Below are 12,899 nucleotides of genomic sequence, written 5' to 3' on the forward strand. Positions count from 1 at the left end.
AGAATCAAAATCAAAATGGCGTAACTTGGAGATCAAAATGGCATCACAATCAGAGACACTTTTCATCAAGAATCAAAATCAAAATGGCATAAAACATCCCTTGCCAAATGGCATCACAATCAGAGACACTTTTCATCAAGAATCAAAATCAAAATGGCATAAAACATCCCTTGCCAAATCACAAAACAAATGCAGATGCCAAAGAAATTATCTCCACAGAAACCTGCATTCTCTCAACAACAACAACAATCTTATTCTTACATCCAACCAAGGACTACCTCCATTATGTTTAGCCACAAATCTGCATTCTTTCCTAGAATTTGTTTTGCCGCAAGCTCCATCACGGTACCATGCAAACAACATGATAATAGAAAGACTCAGATAAAATAAATATCAGCTTCTTCACCTTTGACAACAGGATATAATCCAAAGCACATTACCATATTAAAGTCGAAGAGTTTAAACAAGCAAATGCAACACACAACAACAACAACACAACATAACCAAAATAACAGAAGCAAAGGCATGTCGATCAATTGTCTGAAGAAAAGCACCACAATAAAACCTAAGCAAAAGGACACAAACAGCAACAACTCCAGAAACCATAAATGGAGAAAGGGCTATCACCGCCAAAACCAGTGGAACTCCCAGTTGATGCACTAGATTTCATCGGATCATAAATGAGCATCTGCCATCAACATAAAACCAGTGTTAGTCTCGTAGATGCACTAGATTTCATCGGATCATAAATGAGCATCTGCCATCAACATAAAACCAGTGTTAGTCTCGTATTTTCTGAAGAGAAAAACAACTTTATTATATTGTTCACTGAAAACCCACAAGATTTGAAGAAATTCCAAACAAGACTGAACTCAAACAATGATGAAATTGCTCCTGGAGATCTTTAAGCTCATAAGTTCTTTAATCTATTTATCCTCATATTATTTTTCATTCACCCATAAGAATAATAGTTTATGTCAAAATGGTCACTTTTCTGAAATATCTCCACTATAATATTGTCTTAATTAGCTACTGTTGCTTGGAAAAAATATTATAAAATCAACTATTCTCTGTGACAGTTCATCAAGTCACCTCCAAGATCCTCTTTGGGATAATTGCATTTTATCCCTCAAATCTTCAATAATTCTCTAATAGCCCCTTAAATGTTTGAAACTGCTCATAAGTTACTGAACTCCTGAGGGGTCTTGCAAATTAGCTCCTCAATGTGTCCAAATGCACTCAACTTATGTTTTTGTGAATACAAGTTCTGAGGCCATATTGGTTATTGAGGAACCAATTTGCAAGACACCTTAGGTTTGAGAGACTTGCGAGCAATTTGAAAGATTGGAGGGAATAATATGGAATTATTGAAGATTAAAGGGACTAATATCCAAAAACTATTCCGTTTTCCCATATTATATCAGGGTGTACTATGATGCAACCTACGAACAACAGACTATGTTCATGAAACTTGAATACTATGTTCAACCATAAAAGTTCTACAATTTCTTTTCCCGCCATAAAAGGAGAAAAGGAAATAGTTATACTTGGTACATGATATGATGGCTTCCTCCAATTCAAACCCTGACGACAGTTTATTATTCAACAACATATCCTAGTGGACAAGCCATGTCCTATTTGATTTGCTCAAGATAGCCGATACTCAGAATATTAAGCGAAAAAATAATGCAAAGTTTATGATTTTTAGCAGTGGCTCACCTCTCGATCTAGCTATTGAGTCCAAAGTAAGTCGGAGGCCTTCCCATCAATCTGAGGTCAGCCGAAGCACAAGTCTGTTACCCATTGTCTCAATATAACTCACAGTTTTGCTAGTGGTCCTCGTACACTGAGAAAATGACATAATTTCTATAGTTTTTCCACAATTAAATATCACAGAAAACACCCCATTGTCACTGACTCTGCAGCCGGATGCAAAAAGAGTTTTTAGTTTCCCACAGTTCTCTGCCATCGTCATCAAACTCTGATCAGTAATACTCGTGCAATCATCCACAGTCAAGAACTGGATATTTCTGCCTGAAGTTCTTAGCACTGAGCATAAACCCACATCACTGATTCCTATGCAGCCATCCAGATGTAAAAACTGAAGCAAGTGATCAGTGTTGTGTCTTACAAGATCTTGGAGTCCTCGGTCAGTGATAGAATCTATCTCATCCAAGGTAATATGCTTCGCTTGCTTGCACACAGGCCCCAATGAAGATAAGAAGCAGTCATCAACTCCTTCACATTTTATCAATTTGAGGGATCTAAATGATGGGAAGTTCCGAAAGGCTTGTTCTTGTGTCACTTCTTGTTTACCGACTATAATGCAGTTAATCAATGATATTACCTCCAAATATTGGCTCCAGTTTGCGACTGCTGCAAGAATTCCTCCAGAGGTGAATCCCCGACACTTCTTTAGCTTGAATTTTTGCAGAAACTTCGTAATTTGGCTCAGTGCTAACAGAAAATCATCACTTAACAAAAAATAACTCTCCATTTCCAAAATCTCTAAGCGGACCAAGCTCCTTATTGTAAAACTGGCATAAGGACGAGGAATAACTGCTTCAAGATTTCCAATTGCTTCAATCCATTGATAAAGAATCTCACCCGGATATGGAACTTTTTCTAGGTAAAACACCTTTAAAGCCCGTCCATGCTCTTGTATTGCTTTGAGAACTTCATTACCGACATTCATAGAGATAAGCTTGATCCTCATCAACTCTGGTTGACTAGATATGAGATAAAAGATAGCAGAATCTTCAATAAGTACGCAGTCTCTTAAGGTGATGGACTTAAGAAGCAAAGACTTGTTTGCGAATGCCATCAGCAATTCATTGCTAATCCGAGGACAGTGCTCTAGGCTCAGTGCAGACAAATGTAAGCAATTCTCAGCTATTGGCATGATCCCTTCATCATCAATAAACGAATTTATCAGCTCTAGCTTTTCAAGCTGTTTGCAAAATTCAGCAACAGACTTTAATCCCACATTTCCCACAGAATAACAGCTCTGAAGAGTAAGAGACGCAAGCATGGGGCTTAGTTGTGCAATAATCTTTAGGCCATCATCAGTGATCCCAACAAAAAGAACATCGCCCAGATAAAGAGAAGTCAAGTGATGAAGAGGATAGGTCCCCACACCTAAATTAGTAAGTGTAATATCATTAGCTGACCTCCCTTCGAGTCGACGACACAATGGTATAGTCTCCGAATAGTCATAAGTGATTGATCTAACTTTGAGAATAATCAACTCAACCAGAAGCTTCAGCCAGTTCCTACATACTGCAGCACTGGCACAGTGATCCCGTGACGATTCAAGGAAGCTGAAGATGTGCATCAGGCACTCTGGGGGGAGTTTGTTGATTAGATCGTGACTTTCTGGCATATTTTTATTTTTCTTACACTCGAAACCAAACTTTGGGGGCTCTCCGCTTATCATCCTTGTCAAGCAAAAAATCATCATATCAAAATCATGGGTATACAAATAGGAGTAGATGGAGGCTGTTGCATCACGTCAACAACAAACCAGTCTCCACTCTAACAATAAACCCATAGAATTAATATTTATGGTCCACAAAACAAATGGATGCTTGTGACGATGAAAAAAGGGAGATAAACCCATAGAATTAATATTTATGGTCCACAAAACAAATGGATGCTTGTGACGATGAAAAAAGGGAGAACAAATAGAAAGTAATCATAAAAGCTTCCTGCTTAAGCAGCTATTTTTCCCCTCTTTCATTTGCTTTCTCCTTTGAATAAATTATGTGTCATTACTAATCAGTGTTGCAAGGATCCTTATCAAAGATTGTCGACATGTGAAGAAAACTGAAAACACAACATTTCTAAGAGTATAGGCTCCCTATCTCGAAGGGAAAAAAATACAAGCAGGTTTCACAAGTATATCTGAACACCTTCAATGCATTGATTTCATAAACTTCAACAATACATCAATATACAGCACTGAATAGGAAGGTTCTTAATAGGATTGTAAACAAGATTTTAAAGAAAATAAAATATTAAATCAAAATATTTAAAATTTTTGGAAAAAGATACTTTAAATATTGCTTTAATGCCAAATGACAGCGTAAACATGATCTTCTCATCTTGGTTAATAATTTTTGTGTGGTTCTATCATTTACAGAAAGGGAAAAGGAAAACAAGAGCACCACAACAAAAATATAAAATCCAGTCAAGAGTAATACCCACAACTTAGTTAAGCTACCCCAACAAGAAAAAAATACAACACAAACTAGAATATATCTAGAGCAATAGAACACCACACAGAACAATTATGATAATGAACTGGCAATGTATTAAATTTCAAGATGCATGTGTCTGCTAATTCTAGATTAATCTGATCTAGTACAAAGGTTCATCAAGTTAATACCTTAAACGTTTATAGTTGGCCTCAGTTATTCTCAGAAGCCAATTCATTAAAAGAGGATGCTTAGAGAACACTCATACTCCCTTACAAGGAGTTTAATACCCCAATATTCAGTTACAAAGACCTTAAATTTCTAATATTTTGACATTTCTATTTGCAGAAAAAGGTTCCTCTCAATTAACCTTAAATTTGACTGTATTTTCTTTTAAGATCTTCATTTAGATTGTGACAATAAAAGTTGCAATATATCCCCAAAGAAAGGGAAGGATTAATTTATTTAAATTTTCTTCAATTAGATGGTGACCCTAAAAATTGCAATATATTTCCAAGGAAAGGGAAGGACTTCTTCATTTGTATGAAAAAACATATTTTTCTAAACAGATATACAATAATCAATACATAAATACATCCTCTAAACACAAAAACATTAAAGTAAATATTAAAAATATTACCTTGTTAAGCAGATCTATCCAAAATTATTTGGGGAGAAAAAAAAATCCTCTTTTGGGCAAGAGATTACCTAGCATTCACACTTTATAAGTGGAATCTTGCTTCTATTTGCTCCTTTTCTGTATTTGATCTCAAGCTTTCAGGTCGGCAGAGAGATACCCTTAAGAGAAAACCCTAATTCTTTTCCATTCCAAAATGAGATATTTATACCTTTGAAAAGTTCGGAGAAACATACCCCCTAGAAATATTGCTAAGGGTAAAATGGACAATTCTCTAGAAGCCATCAACACCGCATGCCAAAAAAGTACTGTTCTTCAAAAATAAATTTAGGAAATAAATGGTAAAAAAAGACATACTAAAATACTCGCAGACAACAGAAAGTTTGAGGTAACCTTATACATTTTACCTTGAAACTGCCAAGACTTCCTATTACCGAAGATGCTATTAAAAACAAGTTAACAAAGGATAAAAGCTCAAGAAATTAGCAGCAAACAAGACCTTATCAAAGTAAAGCAAGCTCTCTTTGAGATCTTTGATACCTTCGCCTTGACCAGAATTTAGCCAAATACCTTTATGTCGCGTAATTCAACCATTTGTCATTCTGGAACTTACTATGAAGTCCTTGTTGAGATATCTTCTGACCATCAACCTGTAGCATATATAAACATAGGAGATTCTTTTGAACACAAATGCTTGATCTATTCAGTTTAATCATTATAATTGGTTGACGATTTCCCCTTCTATCCAACACTAATTTTAAATTTTTATATCCTTTAAGATCACAGTGATGGTTAATCTTACGTGAAAAGGCAGTGATTTCTGCATCACTTGCTTACTTAGGCGATAGTAAATGTATTTATGACAAGTGCATAGGTTTGGACTTATAGTCTTATTGGGTTCACATTTCTCAAGTTGGAAGACATATAATAATTTAGTATTCTCACAAAGAGATATTCTTTGTTGAGGCTAGAGAACTTGCCTGGATATGTTTTATAATATTCTAGTAACAATGCCTAAAGACTAAGGTATTATACCATACATAGCTACAGTGGTGAAATAGACCAATTGGACTCTAAAATACTTTCTATAATATTTTTCATAACATTATTCCTCATAAAAACAATACACAATAGTTTCAGATTAAATATAAAATTGGTATCAGTTCCAATGTCGCATGGCAAGCCAACTAATACTTTCAAGTCTAATAATTCAAAATTTTTAAACCCTCTTCTCACTACTAACTTTAAGATTAACAAAGTTTGTCAAGAAAACTAAAGCTACTTTCCAAAAGTCAAAATCTTTAACTTTCCATGGTATCCTTCATTGATTTTCAAACCTTATTTATTTAGTTAAAACAATTTTGTCAACTTCATAATGTATAAAGCCATTGGCGGAGTCAAATCTTTCATATTTAAAATTAGTCCCCCAAATATTTCATATTTGAAAATAGTCCCCAAAATCTTTGCAACTTGGAGTTAGTTCCCCAAATCGTTTGAAGAGTTGGTAACTTAGTGCTTTTGTTATATTTACCATCTAACTTGTTACAAATCATTATTGCATAATTGTTAATCAGGGACGGGTAATTACCAAATTATCAAATCAACCAAAAATCACCAGATTTAAGTCTGACATTGCATAATAGTTTCCTAATTTGCACTCCGGTGAAGCCTTTTTTGGGGTTTTGATTTGAACGTATATGGGTATAACTGAAGTTGCACCCGAAAAAATGATAAAGATGGCAGAACATTCTCAGCCTCTAACTAGAGCAATTGAACCCAAATCACTTAAAGAGTTGGAAGACTAATATAAAATCTCTCTCCCCCCCTATATATATATATATATATATATATATATATATATATATATATTAGATTAATGGGTATCCTTGTCATAGGAGGGGATTTCCTCATTGACGCCTCTAAAATCACATGATTGAGCCGACATTATGAATGATTCCGCTCCCGTTGAACTTGATCTACATATTCTAAAACCCCAACACAGAGTTTTGGGGTGAACCGTCGCGTTGACCCTTCTCCACTCGTATCAATTTTAACGGTATTGAATGAATAGAACTTTTCACATGCTCGATGGAGCGTTTCAAACAACGACGCGATTCTCCCTAAACTCGTGTGTTGTGGGTTTTAGAATCATGTAGATCAAGCTCACGGATCGGATCATCCATGAATGCTCGCTTCAATCATGTGATTTTAGAGCGTCAAGGAGAAATCCTCTACCTATAACAAGGAATACCCATATATCTCTCTTCTCTCTCTCTCTCTCGTATATAATATATATATATATATATTATATATATATACTATAATTATTATATATGGAGAAATATGGGTCATGCCTTGGTACCAAGCACAAATTTTGTGCCTGTGGTAGTGATGTGCTCACATCCTCATCCACTCCCTGACCATGTGAATGGTGGTCCCAATTGATTGGAGTGGAGGGGAGCCCGACAGCCTCACTAACCAAGCACAACTTTTTTTGGTGCTTGGGCGGGGGATACAAGATACCATATTTCTCTCTCTCTCTCTCTCTCTCTTCTCTCTATATAGGTGATATTATATAGTAGTATATATACGGTTTTTCTATAGAGTGCCCTTGGGCACTCTATAAGAGAGGAGAGAGATAGAGAGAAATGAATGAAGAGATGATCCCAATGCAAATCAGGGGGGCCCCCTCCTCATTCATTTCTCTCTATCTCTCTCCTCTCTTATAGAGTGCCCAAGGGCACTCTATAGAAAAACCGATATATATATAGGGGGGAGAGACACATCTTTTCCGTGTAACGTTTTGTTCCTTGTTTTAAGTAGAACATAAACGGGCTTCAACTTTTATGTATATAACAGTAGAATGGTGAAGTCAGGTTCTCTTCATTTCATGAAGTTCACATTAAAAAGTACATATTTGAAATAAGTGCTCTTGTTCATGTACTTCTGCAATTATTTCTTATCATCATTGTTTAAAATAAGTTTAATGACATAATTTATAGTGTATTGTCAGTAAAATTTACTGATATGAGGAATTGGCTTCGACTGGACAAAGAGGTGGAGGAGCTTTGACTGCAGATGGTGATGATAAGTTTTGATGAGGAGCTCAAAAGAAAGTGATGTCGTTATGGTGATGGCTAAGGAGGAGGTTGCTGGAGAAGCATTTGGAGGCGAATTTGGACGCGGATTTTTTAGTGGGGAGGCGACGGAGTTGGCCAGAGGTATTGGACTCGGTGGCTGGAGAAAGAGTTGGAGTTCGGGTTTATTTTCCTCTCGATTTGCAAAAGTGGTGAGGGAGAGAGAGGAGTAGAGGATTTTTATTTTCCTCTCGATTTGCAAAAGTGGTGAGGGAGAGAGAGAGAGGGAGGGAGAGAGAGAGAGAGAGAGGGGGGGAGAGAGAGAGAGAGAGAAGCAAAGGATTTTACATAAGAAAATGGGTCTGGGTCGAGGTCAGGAAGTGTATAATATAAACTCATATTTATATTTTTAAAGCACTGTTAAGCGCTCAACAATACTTATAAGAGCTTACTGCATGTTCTACCAGAAAGTGCCGCATCGACTTTCTTTGGCCGCTTTCGATGAAAGCACAGCGGTGGATACCGCTTCTGCTTTGCAGACCGCTTAAACAACCAAAAGCAGGGCACTTTTCAACACTGAAGCAGAAAGACTTCAGATCCTTGCTTCGAATTTCCTGAACATGTGAGCTGAACAAATATGTTCCTTGGAAAGTCCCAGAATTCTCAAAATCTTAATCTCAGGAGAACCAAAAGATTTTTTTTTTTACTTTTCAGTTTAGCTGAATCAACATAGTGAACATCAAGACGACAAAAGTAATTTGGAACCTACATGTTTTGGTATGTTATTTTAACAGATAATTTAGTCAAGGATAATATTCTAATAGCTCTTGCAAGAACTACTTTCATCTCCTTATCTTTATGCATAAGTTATGAACTTTGAAGCACGGAAACGGGTACAGGTACGATGCAATATGGACACAAAGACAACGATTTCTAAAAACTAGGTCCCATGCATGCCATGTGTGTAGAAAAGTCATCAACTTAAAAATAGAATATTTTGACAGGTATAAGAGACGAGATGGCTACGCAGATAAGGCCATCTTAAAAATATACTACTTTGTTACACTCTCGAATAATCATAATGATTCATATCCTTTATTAGAAAAAAATGACAAACTTAGTAAAAAGAATACATCTCGAAGAAATCGTTTTTGCAATTTAGGTATTTAGGAGCAACCAAGCATCAAGATGTGACCAAGAAAGATATGTTTCATAAAATTAAACCCAGATGGATAAAGTGGAGAAGTGCTTCTATAGTATTATGTGATCATATAATATTCATGAAATTGAAAGGGAAAAAAAATCATGAGATAACTATAAGACCATCAATACTTTATGGATCAAATTATTGGGAACTTAAAAGCTAAGAATACATTCATTATATCATACACAGTACAGATAAAGAAACTATCAATTTATTATTTGCACTTGTAAAATCTACCGGTATCAAATGAGGAGGTCTTTGTGCTGCTGTTGCTGCTGCTGTTGATGGTGATCAAGATGAAGACTGCTGTAATTTTGGGATGCAACTAGTAATGGAGGGACGAGATAAGAGGAGGGGGAGGGTTCTATTAGGGTTTTAGAGATGGATTTTGCGATTGGATTAGGGTTTTGGAAGGGGAAGAAGAGGTTTTGGGAGTGGGATTGGGTCAGAGTCCTCATTGTTTCTGTTCTTGGATAGCGAGGGGGAAGCGTCAGCGCTGGACATGTAGAAATGAGTTATTAACAAATGGGGTTCATTTGTTTGGCTCGAACTTTGGTACCGAGAAACAATTTCATTATTTAAAAGGGAAAATTGTGTCAATGTCACGGAAGCAAAATTTTTATGTGCTACACGTGTTTTGACTTATTACTTGCTAACTAAAAATAGAGAGAGAATAAAAAAAAAAATCCCAAAATGTTCTTATCTCTTCTATTCTTTCATGTTAAGTCTAAAATCAAGTTGAATTTGACTTAACATGAAAGTCTAATTTCATGTTAAGTTCAATTTAATTCATGTTAAGTCTAATTTAAATCATGTTATGTCTAATTCAACTTGTTTCAAGTCTAATTTAATTTATGTTTAAGTTTAATTCAACTTGTTTTAAGTCTAATTTCATGTTAAGTCCAAATTGATTCATGTTAAGTCTAATTTAATTTCTTTTTAAATCTAATTTAAATCATGTTATGTCTAATTCAATTTGTTTCAAGTCTAATTTAATTGGATTTAACATGAAATTAGACTTAAAAAAGTTAAATTAGATTTAACATATTTTAAATTAGACTTAAAAGGAATTTAACATGATTGAAATTAGACCTAACATGAACCGAATTTAGACTTAACACGAATCAAGTTGGACTTAACAGGAAACTAGATCTAACATGAATTGTTATTTGACTTAACATGAACTGAATTTAGACTTAACACGAATCAAGTTGGACTTAACATGAAATTAGACTTAACATGATCTGAATTTAGACTTAACATGAACTGAAATTAGGCTTAACACAAATCAAGTTGGACTTAACATGAAATTAGACCTAACATGAACTGTTATTAGACTTAACATGAACTAAATTTAGACTTAAAATGAATCAAGTTGTACTTAACATGAAATTAAACTTAACATGAATTTGTGTTAGACTTAACATGAACTGAAATTAGACTTAACACGAATCAAGTTGGACTTAACATGAAACTAGAACTAACATGAACGGAATTTAGACTTAACACGAATTAAGTCGGACTTAACATGAAATTAGACCTAACATGAACTGTTATTAGACTTAACATAAACTGAATTTATACTTAACATGAAATAAAAATTGGACTTAACACGAATCAAACTGGACTTAACATTAAACTAAATCTAACATGAACTGTTATTAGGCTAAACATGAACTGAATTTAGACTTAACACGAATCAAGTCAGACTTAACATGAACTGTTAGACTTAACATGAACTGAGTTTAGACTTAACATGAACTGAAATTAGACTTAAAATGAATCAAATTAGACTTAACATGAAACTAGACCTAACATGAACTGTTATTAGGCTTCACATGAATTGAATTTAGATTTAACACGAATCAAGTTGAACTTAACATGAAATTAGACATAACATAAACTGTTATTAGACTTAACATGAACTGAATTTAGACTTAACATGAATTAAAATTAGACTTAACACGAATCAAGTTGGACTTAACATGAAATTAGACTTAAAATGAATTAAATTAGATTTAACAAGAATCAAATTGGCCTTAACACGAAGTAAAATTGGACTTAATATGAAATTAGACTTAAAATAAATTGAAACAGACTTAACATGATTCATGTTAAGTCTAATTTAACTTATTTTTAGACTTAAAATAAGTTGAATTAGACATAATATGATTTAAATTAGGCTTTAAAAGAATTAAATTAGACTTAAACATGAATCAAACTGGACTTAATATGAATTAAATTGAACTTAACATAAAATTAGATTTGACATGATTCATGTTAACTCTAATCCAACCTATTTTTAAACCTAAAATAAGTTGAATTAGACTTAACATGATTTAAATTAGACTTAAAAGAAATTAAATTAGACTTAACATGAATCAAACTGGACCTAATGTGATAGATCTGGAGAGAACAAAGAGGAAGGAGAAAATGAGTGTATTTTGGACTTTTATATTTGTTTCTCTCTCTTTGTGTTTAGTTGACATGATAATTACATGGAAAAATGGCTGCAACACATGATATGATATTTCTTAGGGCTAAAACACATGAGAAAAAAGTGAATGAGCTGCAACACATTGGGATTTTACTTTCGGGGCATTGACACAATTTTTTCTAAGAAAAAGAAAAGAAAGAAAATCAATAAATTTAAACAAAATTATCAGCACAGACGGCTAGACTTTCCTATATAAATATCACTTCTCTCTCAGGAAAAGATAAAAGTTTTTTATAACTCTTTTTTTTGGCCCCCTTCTTGGAATTGGGGAGGGAACATTCCCACAATCCTTCATATTATGGTTATTAAACTCCAGGTGAGGCTAAGAGTGCTTCCAACATACGGTCTGGAGATATTTCAAGAAATTAAATTTCTCTGGGTGTTTCTTAGGAGAGCCGAACCCACAGGAAAGCCGAACATAAGATCTTCAAGTGCTGCTCGTAGGCATCCTATCACTTTTAATTGATTGTTGCCAGTTTATTTTGTCAGAATATATTACATTTTGTGCTGGCTAATGCTAAAGTTATTGAATCAATAATGGAATTAAAGAAAACTCTATCAAGAAATAAATGAGATTAAAAAATCAAAACAAATCTACGATTGAAAAGTGAAACAAATCATGAATTAGTGGAGACGAAAAAGCGGGTCGGTTTTGGTAAATAAAAAAAACAGGGTCGATTTTACGACTATTTAGGAGGGTGTTAAACCCTAATTAGAAGCCTTAAACCATACAAATTTAAGTCCTAAATAGTCGGGGTTGCCAACCTCGACTATTTAGGAATGTGATTAGGCTGCTAATAAAAAAAATGGGTTGGTTTTGGTAAATAAAAAAAACAGGGTTGATTTTGAAAAATAAAAATTTAAAAGGGACTGTTTTGAAAAAATTTTCTTACAAAATCCCTTACAAATTCATGAAAACAAACAGTAGCACAAAGTCTAGGGCATCAAAGATAAACTTTTGTTAAAGTTTAGGGTATTAGAGTAACTTTTGTTGAATATTGGGGCATTTTCCAGAAAAAAGATACCTTGGGACTTCAAAAGGAAAAATGAGATACACTTTGGAGTATTTAAGTAACATTTTTATATATATTTCATTTCAAACCTGCGATTATGCAAGAGATTACATACTATAATTCTTATTCACTCACATTACACCACCACCCTCGTCAAGGATTGTCGCCTCCATCATCAGCGCGCACCGCCACCCTGCACCCAGCAACCTCGTCCCCCTTTCTTTTTCCCTATAATTTAATTTAATAGGATTAAATGTAATTATAAACTAATTAGT

General features: G+C 34.3%; 1 protein-coding gene across 5 annotated transcripts; it reads right to left on the reverse strand.

The window, feature by feature from the left end:
- Positions 383-9,616, reverse strand: LOC109819708 (EIN3-binding F-box protein 1-like). Of its 5 annotated transcripts, XM_020385541.1 has the most exons (4): positions 9,352-9,616; positions 4,905-5,483; positions 1,720-3,437; positions 383-688 (listed from the first exon to the last, which is right to left on the reverse strand). In XM_020385541.1, the coding sequence occupies exon 3, from the start codon at positions 3,434-3,436 to the stop codon at positions 1,766-1,768; it is 1,671 nt and encodes a 556-aa protein (XP_020241130.1). In that variant the 5' UTR covers position 3,437; positions 4,905-5,483; positions 9,352-9,616; the 3' UTR covers positions 383-688; positions 1,720-1,765. The 5 variants fall into 5 exon arrangements, with proteins under 5 accessions (XP_020241130.1, XP_020241131.1, XP_020241129.1 ...); XM_020385542.1 differs by lacking the exon at positions 4,905-5,483; XM_020385540.1 differs by lacking the exon at positions 9,352-9,616 and having other exon boundaries at positions 4,905-6,651.

Source organism: Asparagus officinalis, chromosome 8 (assembly GCF_001876935.1).
Source record: "Asparagus officinalis chromosome 8, Aspof.V1, whole genome shotgun sequence".
Lineage (NCBI taxonomy): Eukaryota > Viridiplantae > Streptophyta > Magnoliopsida > Asparagales > Asparagaceae > Asparagus > Asparagus officinalis.